Source organism: Cebus imitator, unplaced genomic scaffold, assembly GCF_001604975.1.
Source record: "Cebus imitator isolate Cc_AM_T3 unplaced genomic scaffold, Cebus_imitator-1.0 Scaffold332, whole genome shotgun sequence".
Taxonomy (NCBI): Eukaryota; Metazoa; Chordata; class Mammalia; order Primates; family Cebidae; genus Cebus; species Cebus imitator.
This window is the reverse complement of record NW_016107647.1, coordinates 1,303,812-1,319,352: the sequence shown is the minus strand read 5'-3', so window position 1 is coordinate 1,319,352 and position 15,541 is coordinate 1,303,812. Positions and strand designations below refer to the sequence as shown.

The following is a 15,541-nucleotide window of genomic DNA, read 5'->3' as shown; positions in this document are numbered from 1 at the left end:
CCTATGTTCCAAATACAGATTGCACAGGAGGTCAAGGGCAGTGGAAGGGCGGGGCCTCCAGCTGTATCTAGTCCTAGTCAGACACAAGATGGTCCCTGAAGTTAACAACCCTCATGCTCGCCCATCAGCTTGGAAGGAGCCTCAGCCCAGGACCCTTGCCTGCCACCAGGTGGCCCCAAAGAGGTTGTAAGAAATGAGGACAAGGATGGTGTGGGGCTGGGGGCCTGGCATGTAAAGTAACAAAACCAACAGATGACCACCCTCCAAGTGAACTGTGCAGGGCCAGGAAAGGGTGGAGAGGCCAGAAAGGTGGACTTGGAGGACGCTGGGAGCCTGAGAGAATTCCATAACCCAAGCCACTGCAATTAAAGCTGCAGGCCCAGGACCTCAAACAGTCATGGCCAAGTCCCAGAATCAAGGCACCTGAGAGGCTGCGGATCCTAACAACTGAAAACCCTATAATTCTCAGGTTCCAGAAGCACCTTGCCGGAACGCTGGGATCCCAGATGCCTAAGGTCCCCGTCTGTGCAGAGTCCGTGATTCTAAGATACTGTCATCCTCCACCACTGTGACTCCAGGTAGCCCAAGGAAGAGCGCCTGGTCAACAGGGCCCACACTGTGCTTATAACCCACCCCCAATTGGATCTGCCACCATCCCAGTAGGTCGTCCCCTCCCCTCCCCCCTCCCCTCACACGCTGCGCCCAGTGCCTACGGTGGTGCCTGACACAGAGTGGGGACTCATTCACAAGAAATCGGTGGAATGGATGAATGCGTCTGCTTAGAGGGAGCGCGCTGGGAGCAAAGTGCAAAATACAGAAACCAAGGCTGAGAAGGTGGTGATGGAATGCCGATTGGTGGCTGACTTGGGCCTGAGTTAGGAAAGTGGTTTCTGTTGTGGAAACCAGGAGTTTGCTGGGGAAGGAGTGGGGGGCGGGGAAGACCACACTAAGGTAGCTAAAAATTCCCCAACTTAACCACCCCCCATGCTTTTGCCACCCCTTGGGCCAAATCGCAATAAAAATGTTTAAAATTTGGCTTTTGTACTCTTTGATATTTGGGGGACGTCTTGGTGGGGGGGGTCCATTTTAGAAACCAGGCTCGTCCCCCCCCAAAGCCCCCTGGGGTCTGGCTTCATGCCTGCAGTACTTGGCTTACACACTAGGTGGCAGTGCCCACCACCACTGCCACCGATACCACCGTACCTGACTCAGCCACATCAGCAATGTCCACCCCTTGCTCTTGTGCCATGAAGCCCAGGATGGAAAAAATTGCGAAGCCAGACACAAAACTGGTACCACTGTTCAGGCATCCCAGCAGCATACAGTCCCTAAGTTACACATATGTCAGGGAGCAAGTTAATTCACAACACAAGGAAGCCACGCTCCCTACTTCTCTTTTTCTTTAAACATCATCATCATTTCTAAAGTCCACCAGGCCCGCCGGCGCAGCACTTGCCTGTACGAGTTGTACTTGTACTTGTTGTAGCTCCCCAGTGAGGTCATGGCCCCCAGGCAGATGGCGTAGGAGAAGAATATCTGGGTCCCAGCATCAATCCACACCTATGAGGGGAGGGAGGTGGCAAGGAGAGAGGGGGGCTGTTAGAGCTGGCTTCCTGGATGGAGGAAGCAGCGAGGGCCTGGGGCCGGGACCTTGCATGTGCAAATGGAACATTTATGCTCGCATCCAAGGTGCCTTTCAAGGCAATATTGAACTGCAAAGAGCCCCAGAAATCAAACACCCCACCTCCCAGTGACCTAGTATCAGGGTTAAGAGGCTTCACAGGCAGATGGATCTGGATTCCAACCCTGGAATGACAGTGGGCAAGTAAATATCACTCCTGCAGGCTCAGTTTTCACATCTAGAAAATGGGCTTCACAGCCCTACCCCTAGAGCTATTTTCCAGGTTCAAAGAGTGGAGACTCAGCCCAGTGCCAGTTACATGGCAAGCCTGTAAGTCAAGGCTGCTATCACCACCATTGATGTTACTGCTCGCGCAACCCTGAGTTAGAATGTGAAAGGAGGTTCCGAGGGACTGCGCAGGCAGAGCTGCTCTCCAGAGTCTTCACCAAAGAGCTCCAGAGGGCCAGGCAGCCATCCTCCCAGCTGCACTCCGAGGCTGGCCAACCCCTTTCCCACCTGTGTCCTGACAAGGGGGAAGGGTGGTGGGGAGGGAGCAGAGGCCCTTGGGAAGCAACTGAAAGGCCCTGGAGATATGGGTCCTCAAACAAACTCAGAAAATCTCCCAAGGATTTCTCCACCTCCCTGAGGTCACAAGGTTGAATACTGGAAAGTGGGCTTTCAGTATCTGCCCCTTGACCCTCCAAGGCCATGAACTCTGAATTTCACTCTCAGCCAAGAAGGCCTGCAGCTCTCCAGGCCCCAACTTTCCCACCCACAGGATGCAGCAGCCCTTGCAGCTGCAGTGAGCAGAAGCTGGGTCTGGCAGGGAGACTTGCTCATTGGAAGACTTCTCCCCCTTACCTGGTACAGGGCCTAAAGCAGTCTCTCTCTGATTCTGGAGAATCAGCAGATTCTCCAGCTTCAGGGGTCCTTGACATGAAAAGAGACGCACACACCTAGAGAGGTTTGTCAGCACTGTGGACAGACACACCCACCACAGGAAAGTGCCAGGGGGTGATGGCCCAGCTGGACCTGTGCACTGAAGAACCATGGAAGAGGTGCTGCCAGTGGCCTCTGCACCCTGCCCTGTTTTGCGCCGGCTCAGCCCTGGGTGGGAGGGAGGATGGTGTGTCCCAGTCCCATAGTACCTGTGGGTCCTCGAGGCGGGTGATGTCAGGATACAGATAGAACTTGATGCCTGCGCCCGCGCCAGGCAGTGTCAGCCCTCGGACCAGCAGCACCAGGAGCATGGCGAATGGGAAAGTGGCTGTGAAGTAGACGACCTGCAAGGGTGAGAGGGATTCAGGGGGCCATGGGCATCACCTGCTGCTGCTGTCTGAGCATCCTCTCAGAGGGCAAGGGAGAGCACTGATCAGGAGCAAGGGTTCTGGAGCCAAGTTTGCTGTCTCAGTTGCTGTGTGGTCTTCAGTACATTGCTTAACCACTCTGGGCCTCAGTTGCCTTATCTGTAATCTGGGTGTATACAGGTACCCATTTCACAGATTTCTTTTTTGTTTTATTTTATTTTATTCTTGAGACAGAGTCTCGCTCTGTTGCCCAAGCTGGAGTGCAATGGTATGATCTCGGCTCAAGGCAACGTCCACATCCTGGATTCAAGTGATTCTCCTGCCTCAGCCTCCCGAGTGGCTGGAATTACAGGCACCTGTCACCACACCCAACTAACTTTTGTATCTGTAACAGAGACGGGGTTTCCCCAGGTTGGCCAAGCTGGTCTCGAACTCATGACCTCAGGTGATCCACCTGCCTCGGCCTCCCAAAGTGCTGGGATTACAGGCGTGAGCCACTGCACCTGGCAGATTTCTTTCTTTCTTTTTAAACAGAATCTTGCTCTGTCACCCGGAGTGCAACGGTGCAATCTTGGCTCACTGCAGCTTCTACCTCCTGCCTCAGCCGTCCAAGTAGCTGGGATTACAGGTATGCGCCACCATGCCCTGCTAACTTTTGTATTTTTAGTAGAGATGAGGTTTCACCACGGTGGCCAGGCTAGTCTTGAGCTCCTGGCCTCAAGTGATCTACCTACCTCGGCCTCCCAAAGTGTTGGGATTACTGGCGTGAGCCACTGCGCCCAGCACGCCTCACAGATTTACTGAGATTAAATGAAAAACATCCTATAGATAATTTGTCCCAGGCACCATCTCAGCACAAAACATAGTGGTAGATAAGACAGAAAACAAATCCCTGTCTCCATGAAACTGACACGCCACTGGGTAGAGATGGAAAATGCAAGATCAGAGAGTAAGCTATTAAGTGCGTGTGTGGAAGGCCCAGCCCAGTGGTTGCCAACCGTGGCATGTGCCCATGGCATGCAGATCATATTAGCTAACAACTAACTACAACCTTGGTATAATTCCTATGGTTAGGGGTCAGATAAGCATGGGTTCAAATCCCAGCTCTGTCCCCTCATTTGCTGTGTGATCTTAGGCACATTGCTTAACCTCTCTGGGCCTGCTCCCTCATGAACAGAATTCAGATAAGAGTAATAGAGGCCCCTCATCAAGGGTTGAGGCGAGGATTCAATGGGATGATGCTTGTCACACCGCCACTCGGTATGTGCTCTGCAAAGGGGGCCTGTTGTTGACACTGATTTTGCTGGAAGGATGGGGCCTTCAGGGAGGAAAATGAGGTCTCTCAAGGGCCCTTAACTGGGAATGGAAAAGGCTCCCCACTTCGCTGGGCCTCTGGGAGACCCATGGCCTTCCCTGGGGCACACTGCATGTTCCAGACAGGCCAAGATCACGTGTGAGGTGGGGACTAGAAATGATATGGCCATCTCCTCCCAAGGACCTTCTCTCCTCCTGTCCTGTAAGCGCTGTTTGTGGCTTCAGTTCTCACGGATGGACTTTCCCATATTATCCAACACAAGGAGTTTCCAGATAGGGTGGATGCTTGCGAGGAGCATGAAGGTGCCTGGCTGGCTGAGTGGACAGTTAGATCCTAGTGTACTAGGCAGGGCACTGGCTGAATAGGGACATCCCAGGCACAAGCCCACTTCATCCTCACCACGGCCCCCAGGACGGTGGTTTACAGTGGAGAAACTGAGGCTCAGTGGGCTTTAAGGACTTGTCTAGGGCATCAGTGAAGTCCAGGATTTGAACCCAGAGCCTGGGGAGGGCTAACCTGTGCAGAAAGGCATGAAGTATTTCACTTGGACATGCAAGTTCATGGTGGCCACCGTGAAACACAGACCGGCTGGCAGAGCCCCTGACCACGTCTGGAGATCAGGGGATCTGGGAGGAATGCACCCATTTTATAAGAGAGGAAATTGAGATGCAGAGAACAGGACAAATGTGCCCATGGTGTTGGGGGTGCAGTGCCAGGGCACTGCTGGGGCCTAAGTGTATAACAGACACTGACAGACAGTGACAGAGCCCAAACCCTCACCCAGCTGGCACCAGGACCCTCAACAGAACAAATTCTCATGGCCATGATCCCTTCGAGTAGAAACAATGAAAAAGAGTTTCAGAAAAGGACAAAAAGGAAGCTTTCAGGGTCTGCTTAGCTCAGCTGCCCTCAGCCCAACAACCCCTAGGCAGCGTTTATTGAGCGCTTACTGTGTGCCTAGCACTATTTCAAATGCTGTGACGTCTATTCTCACTGGCTCCTGACCTCATCCTTGGAAGTAAGTTTTATTACTACCTCCATTTTGCAAGCAAGAAAACTGAGGCCCAGAGAGAGTCCATCACTTGCCCAGGGTCACAAGGCCTTAAGCAGCAGAGTGGGGACCTGCCCCACAGCCCACACAGAGAAGAGCGGCAAAGAGCACTCCACCACTGGCAGTTTACTGATTCTCCCCAAGACCAGAGGGCAGCTGGTGGGGAGACCCTCAGGTCTGAAGCCAAGCTCAGACGCTGGCTTGCCACAAGACCTCCATGAAGCTGCTGTCCCCTGGGGACTCTGTTTCCCCACCTGGAAGTCAGGGGCTGGGACTGCAGGAGCTCTGAGGTTGCCTCCCACTCTGCCACTCCAGGTCCAGGGGTGGAGAGGCTGTGGGTCAGCTGGGGAGCCGTCTCTGCCGGGGTTCGCACGCTGCCTCCACCATTCCTAGCTGGTGACCTGGGCCTCAGCTTCCCCATCTGTCCACTGAGGATAAGGAGCGCTTACCTTGCTCACTAGCCCCTGGCCCGCCATGAGCATTCAACAAGCCTCCTAGCTAGCACTGTCAGGCTGGCCCTCCAACACAGAGGGTGAACCCTACTCCTGCCTCTGTCCCTGGGCATCCTTTGTTCCTCCAGCCCTCAGTTTCTCCAGCCACCGGCATCTCTTCTCCTTGAGGCCAGGAGCCCACATGATTTCCCAAGGATGGGAAGGCAGACGTGGAGGGCGGGGGCACATCAGGAAGCCACAGAAGCGGGGAAAGAAGTGAAAAAAGAAAACCAACCTGCCTCTCCCTTCCTGAGGACCGGCGGCCAGGCGGCCAGGCGCCCCGACCAGTTCCCACCTCTGCGGCCCCCTGTGGGCCACACCCAGGCTGGCGAACAATAGCTGCTGACAGCAGCCCCACAGGGGTCCCCAGAGGGCGGCCACTTCAAAGCCAGCTGGGCCTCCACTGGGCCAAGCAGCCGGGCTGTGGCCAGAGGGCTTTGTGTGGGGACAGGGGCGTGGAGGTAGCTTTCCTTGTTTTCACTGTTTTTCCGTGGTTAGTTTATTTAACAAGCACTGATGGAGTGCGGATTGTGTGTGGGGCACTCAGCTAACAGCTTTATGAGTTTTAACTCATTTACTCCTCAGACAGTTTAGAAGAGCCAGGAGCCAGCATCACCTGCATTTTCTAGATAAGGAGACCACCCCATCACAGAGTTAGTGGTGGCGGAGGCGGGATGTATCTAGGGCAGGTGGTGTCAGGTCCCCACACCTTTGGGATGTGTGTCATCATTCTTCCCCTCATCATGGTCACGCCACCTCAGTGGTATGAAGGGAAAAGAAACTCTCAGGACCCCAAACTCACATGCAAGGCCAGTTAAGCGCGGGAACTGAGTCATGCAAACAAACAAACAAATAAACTGGCCTGCCTTCTATTCTCCAGCAGAGAGCTGGGAGATACATGCCATGTATCTAACAATGTAAACCCCCAGCTCATCTTCACAGGTAGGGCACAAAGAGAAGAAATTATCCAACTGCCCACACATCCAGGTACGTGTCTCCCTCCACTGTGTGTGCTCCTACCCTATGGAAATGCAGAGACACCATGTATAATTACCTGTTCCTCTGTCCCCTCCTGCTGTTTCCCCATTACAGGTTTTTTTTAAGACATGGTCTCTGTCACCCATGCTAGAGTACAATGGTGCGATCATAGCTCACAGCAGTCTCAACCTCCCAGGTCTAAGGAATCCCACTACCCCAGCCTCCCGAGTAGCTGGGACTACAGGTACGCGCTACCATGCCCAGCTAATTTTTGTTTGTAGTAGAGAAAGGGTTTTGCCATGTTGACCACATTGGTCTTGAACTCCTGGACTTAAGCAATCTGCCCTCCTCGGCCTCCCAAGTGCTGGGATTACAGGTGTGGGCCACTGGGCTGGGCCTCCCCTTTATATATTGAGGTTCTCAAAACCCCCCTTTGGAAAAAGTGCAGGCCACAGATCACAGATCCTACTGTGGCTCATGTCTCTTTTTCCTGGGCACGTCCTCAACCTTGGCAAAATAAACCTGTAAGCTGACTGAGCCCCTGTCTCAGATGGTTTTCGGTTTACAGCCGTGTGTTTGGAAGCCACCCTTGCTTTGTAGAATCTGCTGCTCCGAGGACAAGCCCCTGAGAGCCATGCTTTCAACTTTTCCATGGCTCCCCCGGGATCCGCAAGGGAGAGGCCGGTGCCAGCCGCTGTCAGGGGCCTCTGGTGCTGGCCCAGCAGGCCTTGCCATGGGACATGGTATTTTTCCACTCTTGCTGGTGAACCTCTGTGGCTCCTCTGAGCCCTAGATCCAAAAGCTCTGTGGCCCAACTGTCCGGGAAGCTCTCGAGGGCAACTTTTCTCCCTCCCCTGGGGGCAGTGGAAAAGAGGGTACCTGAACAGCAGGGGGAGCTGGGCATCCTTTGGGAGGTAAGGGTCTGGGCAGCAGGGTTTGCCATTGATCCCAGAGACCCTAGGCAGGCCTGGAGGGTCGTCAGCGCCTCCGTGGTTGGTGGGGGGCCATCACTAACTCATTTCACATACGGGGAAGGTGAGGCTGAGAAAGTGAAAGGGACTTGTCCTAAGTCATGCAGTTTGGGGGACCCAGAGCTAAAAAGGTCTGGCTCTGACCACCCCCTACTTTGTTTCCAGCCAGACAAGAAGAGCTGCTCCAAAGGCCGACAACGAAGAGCCCAGCCTCAGTGAATGTCTGTGCTCACTCCGGGGCCTCCTCCTCTTTGTGTCTGCAGGCCTTGCACTTCCTGTATGAGTGTCTGGATCTCTGCCCCCTTCCCAGACCTCTCTGTGACAGCAGGGACACATGCCTACCACATTCTCTACTTACTGCATCCTCAGGAGGTGGAAGAGAGTGGGGCACCCAGGTCAGGAGTGGGGCTGCTTGGGTCCAAATCCCAGCTCAGCCACTGACAAGCTGTGTGATGCTGGGCAAGGTAATGAGCCCCCCGGACCTCAGTTTCCCCATCTGTAAAATGGGACAAATAACAGCACATACTCCAAAACATGAGGAGGATTGAGTGAGCTACCTAGCGGCACTGAGAATGCTACCCAGCACTCACGGGCTACTGCGCTCTTGCCACCATCATCACTATCTGTTGAATGGATTAACGGCAGCCTAGTTTTGGACCCACAGAATAGTGAAAATTACAAAAAAGGAAACTGCAATGTAGGGAAGCAAAGTGACTTGAACTCAGATCCTGAGCCTCTCAGGCTGGGGCCCTCCCTTCATTACCCTTCAACTCCTCCTTGCTGGACCAGGCACGGGAGCAGGGGTTTGGCCAGGATGAGCCCCATCTGCTACCCGGGGCCACAAACCTGGTCTGTGGCCAGGGCTGGAACCATGGCCAGTGAGCAGGCAGCCTCTCAGCCATGGGGCTTGAGGAAGTCCACAAAGCCTGACTGTGTTTGTCTTGGCTTCTCTGGCCTGGCCCAGGCTCTGCTATTGTTCTGGGAATCACACCCACCCCTGGAAGGCCTGGAGCCCCCCCATGAAGGAGGCTGTTGCTAGGGGTGAGATGGGAGGACCCCGGGAAGGTCACGTCTTTGCTCAGCCACAGCTGCAGCCTGGCACTCTCTCTTCTGGCTTTGACACTATTCTGCGTTCTGTGTTGTGTCTCAAAAGTTGCTCACTGTCCCTGGTGGACATCAGCCTCCTCCATCAGACTGGGTGCTCCCCAAGGGTCTGGGTCAAGCACACCTCCTTTGCATAGGCTGTTCCCTGTCCCTGGAGATTTTCCCCTCCACATACTCACCTGGCTCAGCCCTTCACTTCCTTCACATCTTTGTCTAGAGTCACCTTGGCAAGCCTTGCCTGGCCACCCTATTTAAAATTGCTCCCAACACTCCCCATTCTCCTCTGCTTGACTTTTTCCCACAGCTGTCATCACCATTTGACTCCTATACATTTTTCACATTTGTTTTGTTGCAACCTGACTCTTCCTGCCAGGCCAGCAGCTCCTGGAGCACAGGAATTTTCTGTTTTGTAAACCACTGCATGCCCCCTGGCCCTGTTTCTACAAAGCACCTGGCACACAGCAGAGGCTCAAAAAATACCAGTGCATAAGTAAGTGATGATGTCTGCAGCACTGCTCAGGACCAGTGCTCCAGAGACACTTCCTCACTTCCATGTGGGGAAACTGAGGCAGAGCTAAGCAGGGCAGGGTGGCGTGCGCCTGGGGTCCCAGCTACTCAGGAGTCTGAGGTGGGAGGATGGTTTGAGCCCAGAAAGTGGAGGCTGCAGTGAGTTGAGATCATGCCACTGCATTCTAGCCTGGGCAACAAAGCCAGACCCTGCCTCAAAAATAAAAAAAAATAAAAAAATAAAAAGAAGGGAATTAGCATTTACAGAACTGTCTGTGCCAAGCATTGTGTGGGTGTTTAATACACCTCATTTTTGCCCTCACTACTACCTGTTTTATAGATGATGAAACAGGCTCAGAGCAGAGGAAGTGACCTTGGACAAATCACTTGATGTCCATAAGCCTGAGTTTTCCCATTGTTTAAAGAAAGGAATAAAATCGTGTGCTTGTAAGACACAGAACCAGGTAGCACAGTGAGGGTGCTTTCCAAGGAGGTGCAGGAAATACCCACGTTCCTTGCTCCTGCCTGTTCCAGGCAGGACCGTGCTCCCTGGTGTGCAGGGACAGTTGTCCAAGGTCTGGGCTGCTTCCTTTCTAGCCCGGGCTTCAGGATGGCAGGTGGCTCTGCCCCAAGAAACAGGCAGAGGGCACTGTGTGTACTGGTGGGGGTTGCACAGGATCACCCTCATTCTATGTGTTGCAACCCTGGAGTCCCAGGCCTTGCTGGGTGGGTTACTGCAGTAATTGCTTGGATCTGTACAAATCCACGATTTCGCCTCTTTAGGGGCTCTTCATCCAGGAAGAGCACATTCTTCAACCCCCCGTTCCACTCTGTGGCTGGTGCAGCTAAGGTCACTGCCCACAGCTATACCTGGAATGCTACCTTAACACACTCCTTTGACTTTGGGGGGTTTTTGATATTAAAGAGATGTTCCCTCTTCTGGGATGTGAGTCATTGGGGAAGGCACCGACAGAGCACCGCCTAAAGGCAGATGAGCAAACACCTTTGTTCTTTATAGCTTAGGGCCCTGGGTTCAGGCTCACACCTCTGATCATCAGCCTTTGGCATCAGCACAGCCATGACAACAGCCAGTGTCTAGGTTATCAGGGAGCAGTTTGGCTCTAGTTAGTAACAAGTAATGTTTCAGACATTGGCTAACATTTTCACTACTGCTGATATAGCTAAAGCCTTAAAATTATAAGCGATTACTAATACATCAGCTACACCTACAACCTTAAAATTACAAGCTATTACTAATATGTCAGTATACCTACAACATTAAAATTACAAGCTATTACTAATATTATCAGCATACCTAAAACCTTAAAATCACAAGATATTGCTAATATATGTTATACCTAAAACCTTAAAATTACAAGCTAACATTTTACATTTGTTAATCACTAACATCTCAGTCATTGTGTGACATATTAATCAGTAGCAAACACTCCAGTTATGGATAATACTTTGGTTAATAGCTAACATCCTGGCCATGAGTGGATGATTTAATTATCAGCTAACACTTTCGTGAACAACTAACACTGGAGGTGCCGGTTGAAATGTTAGTTATAAGACAACTCAGTTAATCTGATTTAGAGCTAAAATCTAAGCCAGTGCATCTCAATCCATAAAGTGCCTTTGGATTATCTGGGGATAACATTACAACGCAGCCTTTGGGTTTGCAGGTCTGGGGCAAGCCCACGAGGCTCCCTGCAATGCTGATGGGGCTGGTTGCAGCCCCCTCTGCAAAGCGAGGGTAAGAGCTAATGGCTCTTACCACGGTTGCTGGCTAAGCTCCTGTTACCAGCTAACCTATTTATTAGAAGGCCAGCGTTAGTTACCTGCTACCATCTGTACTGAGTGTCAGTAGCTTGAGGTGAGAAAGCTGGTGGGTGGGACTAGCTCACGCAGGCTCCGGAGAGTCTGACTCTTCAGTGTTCAGGAATTCTGTGAGCTGGTCATTAAACCGTCAACAGCTTGAATCAAGCAGACACAGTGGGAGCACTGACACCCATACCAAAGCTACAAACCTAGCTTTTACTTTTTCCCAGAGGACGGGCTTACTAGCACACCGCCACTGGCCAACTCCCTCCTGGGGCGTGGCTTATTCTGGGCAGGAAGAAGGGGAGAGGGCCAGCATGAAGCAGCTCTCCAGGAGGCAGGAGAGGGATAGAAGTCCAACTTACCTTCCCAGTGGATCTGACGCCCTTCCAGATGCAGAAGAAACAGACTAGCCAGACAAGAAGAAGGCAGAGCGCGAGGTCCCATTTCAGAGAGCCTGGGTGGTCGATTCCAGGGGACAAGCTGAGCACGTTGCGCCTTGAAGCAAACACAGAGCCAGGAGTCAGTGAGGGGCCTTGCCCTGGGGCAGGGAGAGCCAAGGCCAGGACCTTAACAGGCTGGGGGTCAAATCCCACCAGAGGTGCTGCATTTACACAAGTCACCTCACCTTTCCAAACCCAGGAATCCCCTTTGTCTTGAGACAGAGTTGTTGGAAAGGCAAGAAAAGGATGGACTCAGACTCCGGACTCAGGCAAACCCAGGTTTAAGTTAAGGAACCCCTGAGCCTGAGTCTCCTCATCTGTGGGGCACTGATTTTCCACTGGGACTTCAGCAGAACCTTCTTCAGTGCCAACCGTGGGCCAAACACTAGATTCAATTCTCACCTCTACTGTTCGTTCGGCCACTGACTGTGGGCAAGTTAGCCAACTTTCCCAGACCTCTCGCTCCTCATCTGCAAAATGGGGGTAACTGCCTTCTCCCAACATTGTCCCTTTTATTTTATTCATCCCTGTGTGACCTGGATCTCTCACTAAAATGTAAGCCACACAAGGTCCTAACTTCAGGGTCTGGGATGCAGCTAGCACTTGATGACATATGCAGATGTGACTGTGGTGCTCAGATGCCCAGGGAAGCTTCAGGCACACAGCTGGCACCTGACCAGTGCTGGTTTCCTCCCCTGCCCTGCCAGGGTGTTGAGGGTCTGAGAGTGAAGCAGGTTAACAGTTTTAAAAATAATTGGCACGGGACAGCCACCAACCCTGCCCAGGATGACACAGCAGAGCATGGGTCTTCGGAGTCCAGACCTAAGCTTCCCACTGACCTGTGCTGATTCCTGCTGTCCTGCTAAACAGGCACACAAGCACCTACTCACAGACATTCTTGTGGACGATATCATCTGAAAGCAGGCCAGGGCGGTGCAGGGTACTGACAGCCCAGGCCATGAAACTTGATGCCCAGAAGTGGCACCCATAGTCCCAGAGCTCTGACTGCTGCAACAGTGATCGAGGACAGCCATGCTAACCACAGGGACAGCGGCCCTGCCCAAGGGGCCTCCCAGGTTACCCGTCCACCACAGACTGCTACACAAGAAACAAGGTCCCCATGCTCCAGGGTGTTTGCGAATCCCTGGAGAAAGCTAAGTTTCCTTCTAATGGGAGTCAGCTCCCTGTCTGAAGGTCACACTCCCATGCAGGAAAGGCAGGGAGTGAAGTATGGCTCTGTGCCTCAGTTTCCCCTTTTGTAAAATGGGAATAACAGCTCCTGACCAGGATGCTGTTGGGAAAGCATTCCAGAACATCGCAAGCTCTCAGCCAATCTGTGGGATTACTCCCACAGTCAGGGCTCTGGTTCTTAGAACACACACTGGGCTAGACCCTTTATCATGTTTTTTTTTTTTTTTTTTCCTAATTTTTTGAGTTTTTTTTTTTTTTTTGTTACCCAGTCTCTCTTTCTTTTTTTTTTTTTTTTTTTTTTCCTAAAGAAGCTTCAACATAAGCACTTTGAATAAATCCAGGATTCCCTTCTCAACTGGCATTCAAGCAAGGCCTTTCTTTAGTTTACTGCTGTGTTCCCAGCACCTAGAACAGCATCTGGCCCATTGGAGGGGCTCAATAAAGACCTGCTGAGTGAATGAGTGAATGAAAGGACTCAACTGGGAGGATGGCAAGTTCACGTGTCACTGTACACCAATCTGCAAAATACTCCCACTTACAGCCATAAGATGGGACAGCTTTTCTTTGCCCCTTTCTTGCTGGTCACAGTGAAATCCGTGGGCTCCCCCTGGCACCAGTGATGCTAATGCTGACAAGCAAATAAAAGCCACCAGCAACTGTCTGCTTTCCAAGACCTTTTCAGTTTATCTAATCTGATCCAAGGAGTAGAGGCCATTCACCCTATTTCACAGATGGGGAAAACTGAGGCTTGGAGGGTCCACTTGCCCATGGTCACAGAGCCAGCAGGCGACACAGAGCTGCCACCCCAAGCCCATGCCTGTCTGACTCCATTACACTGTTGGTCTGATTTTAAAAGAAAACAGAGCCTAAATTTTAAAAACAATCTCTTCAGTCCTCCGCTACATGCTGGGATCACCTGGCACCTTGGGGCCGGGGGCATCTCTATAGGGCAGGCTGGCAGCCAACCGCATCCCAGCTGGGGCCCTGCCAAGCATGTGGATCTGGCGGCTGCCATGGCTTTAAAACAAAAAGCCTTTCCTCATTCAGCCTGCAGGGCTCAGCACCTTCAATGAAAGCCACGGCAGGCTGGGCAGAGGCCCAAGACTTCCTTGTGAATGGGCAGCACCAGGAGAGGAGGCAGAGCACCTTTCCACCCTCTCCCAGGCCCAGCAGGTGCCTATCCTCACTGTAGAGCCTGTCTGTCTTCTGCTGACCTGTCTCACACTGGGGAAATGTCCATCTTGCCCACCAGACGCTGAACATCGCAAGGACAAGGGGTTTATATGCAGATGAGATGCCCAGTTACAAGACAGCCTTTCCTTTGGTTCTTCAGGGCAAGCTGGCTGAGCAGCTTAATGCCCCAGAGCCCTGATTCTGACCATACCCAGCCAGCAGCCAGCTCATCCAACAGTGTCTGCTCTTCTCCCACCACCATGCTGGCCAAATCAGTGGTGCCCAGTACTGATGGGAGGCTGCCACCCTGGCTTGCTTGGGACAGCTGGCCAGCTATGGAGTCCACAACAAAGAAAATGAGTCCTCTGCCTGCTTCTCCATTGCTCGTGGTAGTCCCTTTGTAGGCTCTCATGGGACACTGGCTTTGACCAGGCAATTCCATTCCTAAGATGATGTCCTATAATTACACCTGCATGGGTGGCCAGAGACATAGTGTCTACCCCAAGCAGTGCTGTCTGTAGAGTGAAAGATTGGAAATGACTCAAATGTCCATCAAGAGGAGCAGGCACACGCTGGAATACAATGCAGCTTGTGAAACAATGGGAAAGTTCTCAGTGTCCTACTAAGGAGCTATGTCCTGGAGATAAAATACAGGAAGAGAAGCAAGGTGAAGAACCGTGCATGTGACACGCTCCCTGCTGTGTAAAGAGGGAGGGAGACAGAGTCGCACTTGTGCTTAAATACGCACACACTATTTTTGGCAGGACACACAAAAAGCTGGTGGCAGTTGCTGCCTGTGCGGGGGAGGGAGATGCACGTTGCAATGTATTTTTTTCACTATTTCAATGTTTTTAATGTGCACATATCACCTTTACAAAAGTTATTTTAAATTCTTGAAAAGCTTTACAATGGGCCATGTGAACGTACGAGGACTGAAACCAATGTATCTCATCAATCAGGCTTTGTCACAACACAGCCTGACACAGGCTCAGGGCCAGAGCAACCAACATTCTTTCCAAAGACATCTTGGGCAGCCGTGGAGGCTGAATGTCAGGCAGGGCCCTCCACAGTCCCTTCCATGTCTGAATTCCAGGGTCTTCCCAGCCACAAAGCAGCCAATCAGGACCCCAGCCAATCCCTACCCAGAGGTGAGGGTGTGCTCAGTAAACTGTAGAGTGCCTTGCTGAGGGAACGCCATGGTGCACTGCCACTCACCTATGCCTCCTAAGCACCCCAAGAGGAGGCAGCACAGGCTCCCCATAGTGTTCACACAGCTCTCCCACCACACTGTCTCCACCCCTGTCCAGGCCTGATGCCCCCAGGATGATTTCCAGCAGCCTCCTCATTGGTCCTCCTCCCTCCACTCCTGCCACCCTCCCACCCACCGCCTCCACTCCCCGAAGAGTCAGAGGGAATCTGTCAATACCTAAGTCAGGCCACCTCCCCCCTCTGCTCCACATCCTCCCCAGGCCCCCACTCCCTGGCCAGCAAGGCCCTCCTGACCTTGCCATTCAGACTCAGACACTTTTAAGAGTGAGTGGGTGCCAATTAGTAATCACATGGATCAG

General features: G+C 52.4%; 1 protein-coding gene across 4 annotated transcripts in view; it reads right to left on the bottom strand.

Annotated features, from left to right (window-relative positions):
* SLC6A6 (solute carrier family 6 member 6) overlaps positions 1–15,541 on the bottom strand; it is an 87,582-nt gene that overhangs the window by 18,995 nt on the left and 53,046 nt on the right. For all 4 annotated transcript variants that reach the window (XM_017505048.2, XM_017505049.2, XM_017505046.2 and 1 more), the window contains 4 exons: positions 11,532–11,664; positions 2,770–2,904; positions 1,457–1,560; positions 1,204–1,328 (listed from right to left, as the gene is read on the bottom strand). In XM_017505048.2, coding sequence (XP_017360537.1) covers positions 1,204–1,328; positions 1,457–1,560; positions 2,770–2,904; positions 11,532–11,664 — 497 coding nt within the window. The remainder of the gene's footprint in view (positions 1–1,203; positions 1,329–1,456; positions 1,561–2,769; positions 2,905–11,531; positions 11,665–15,541) is intronic.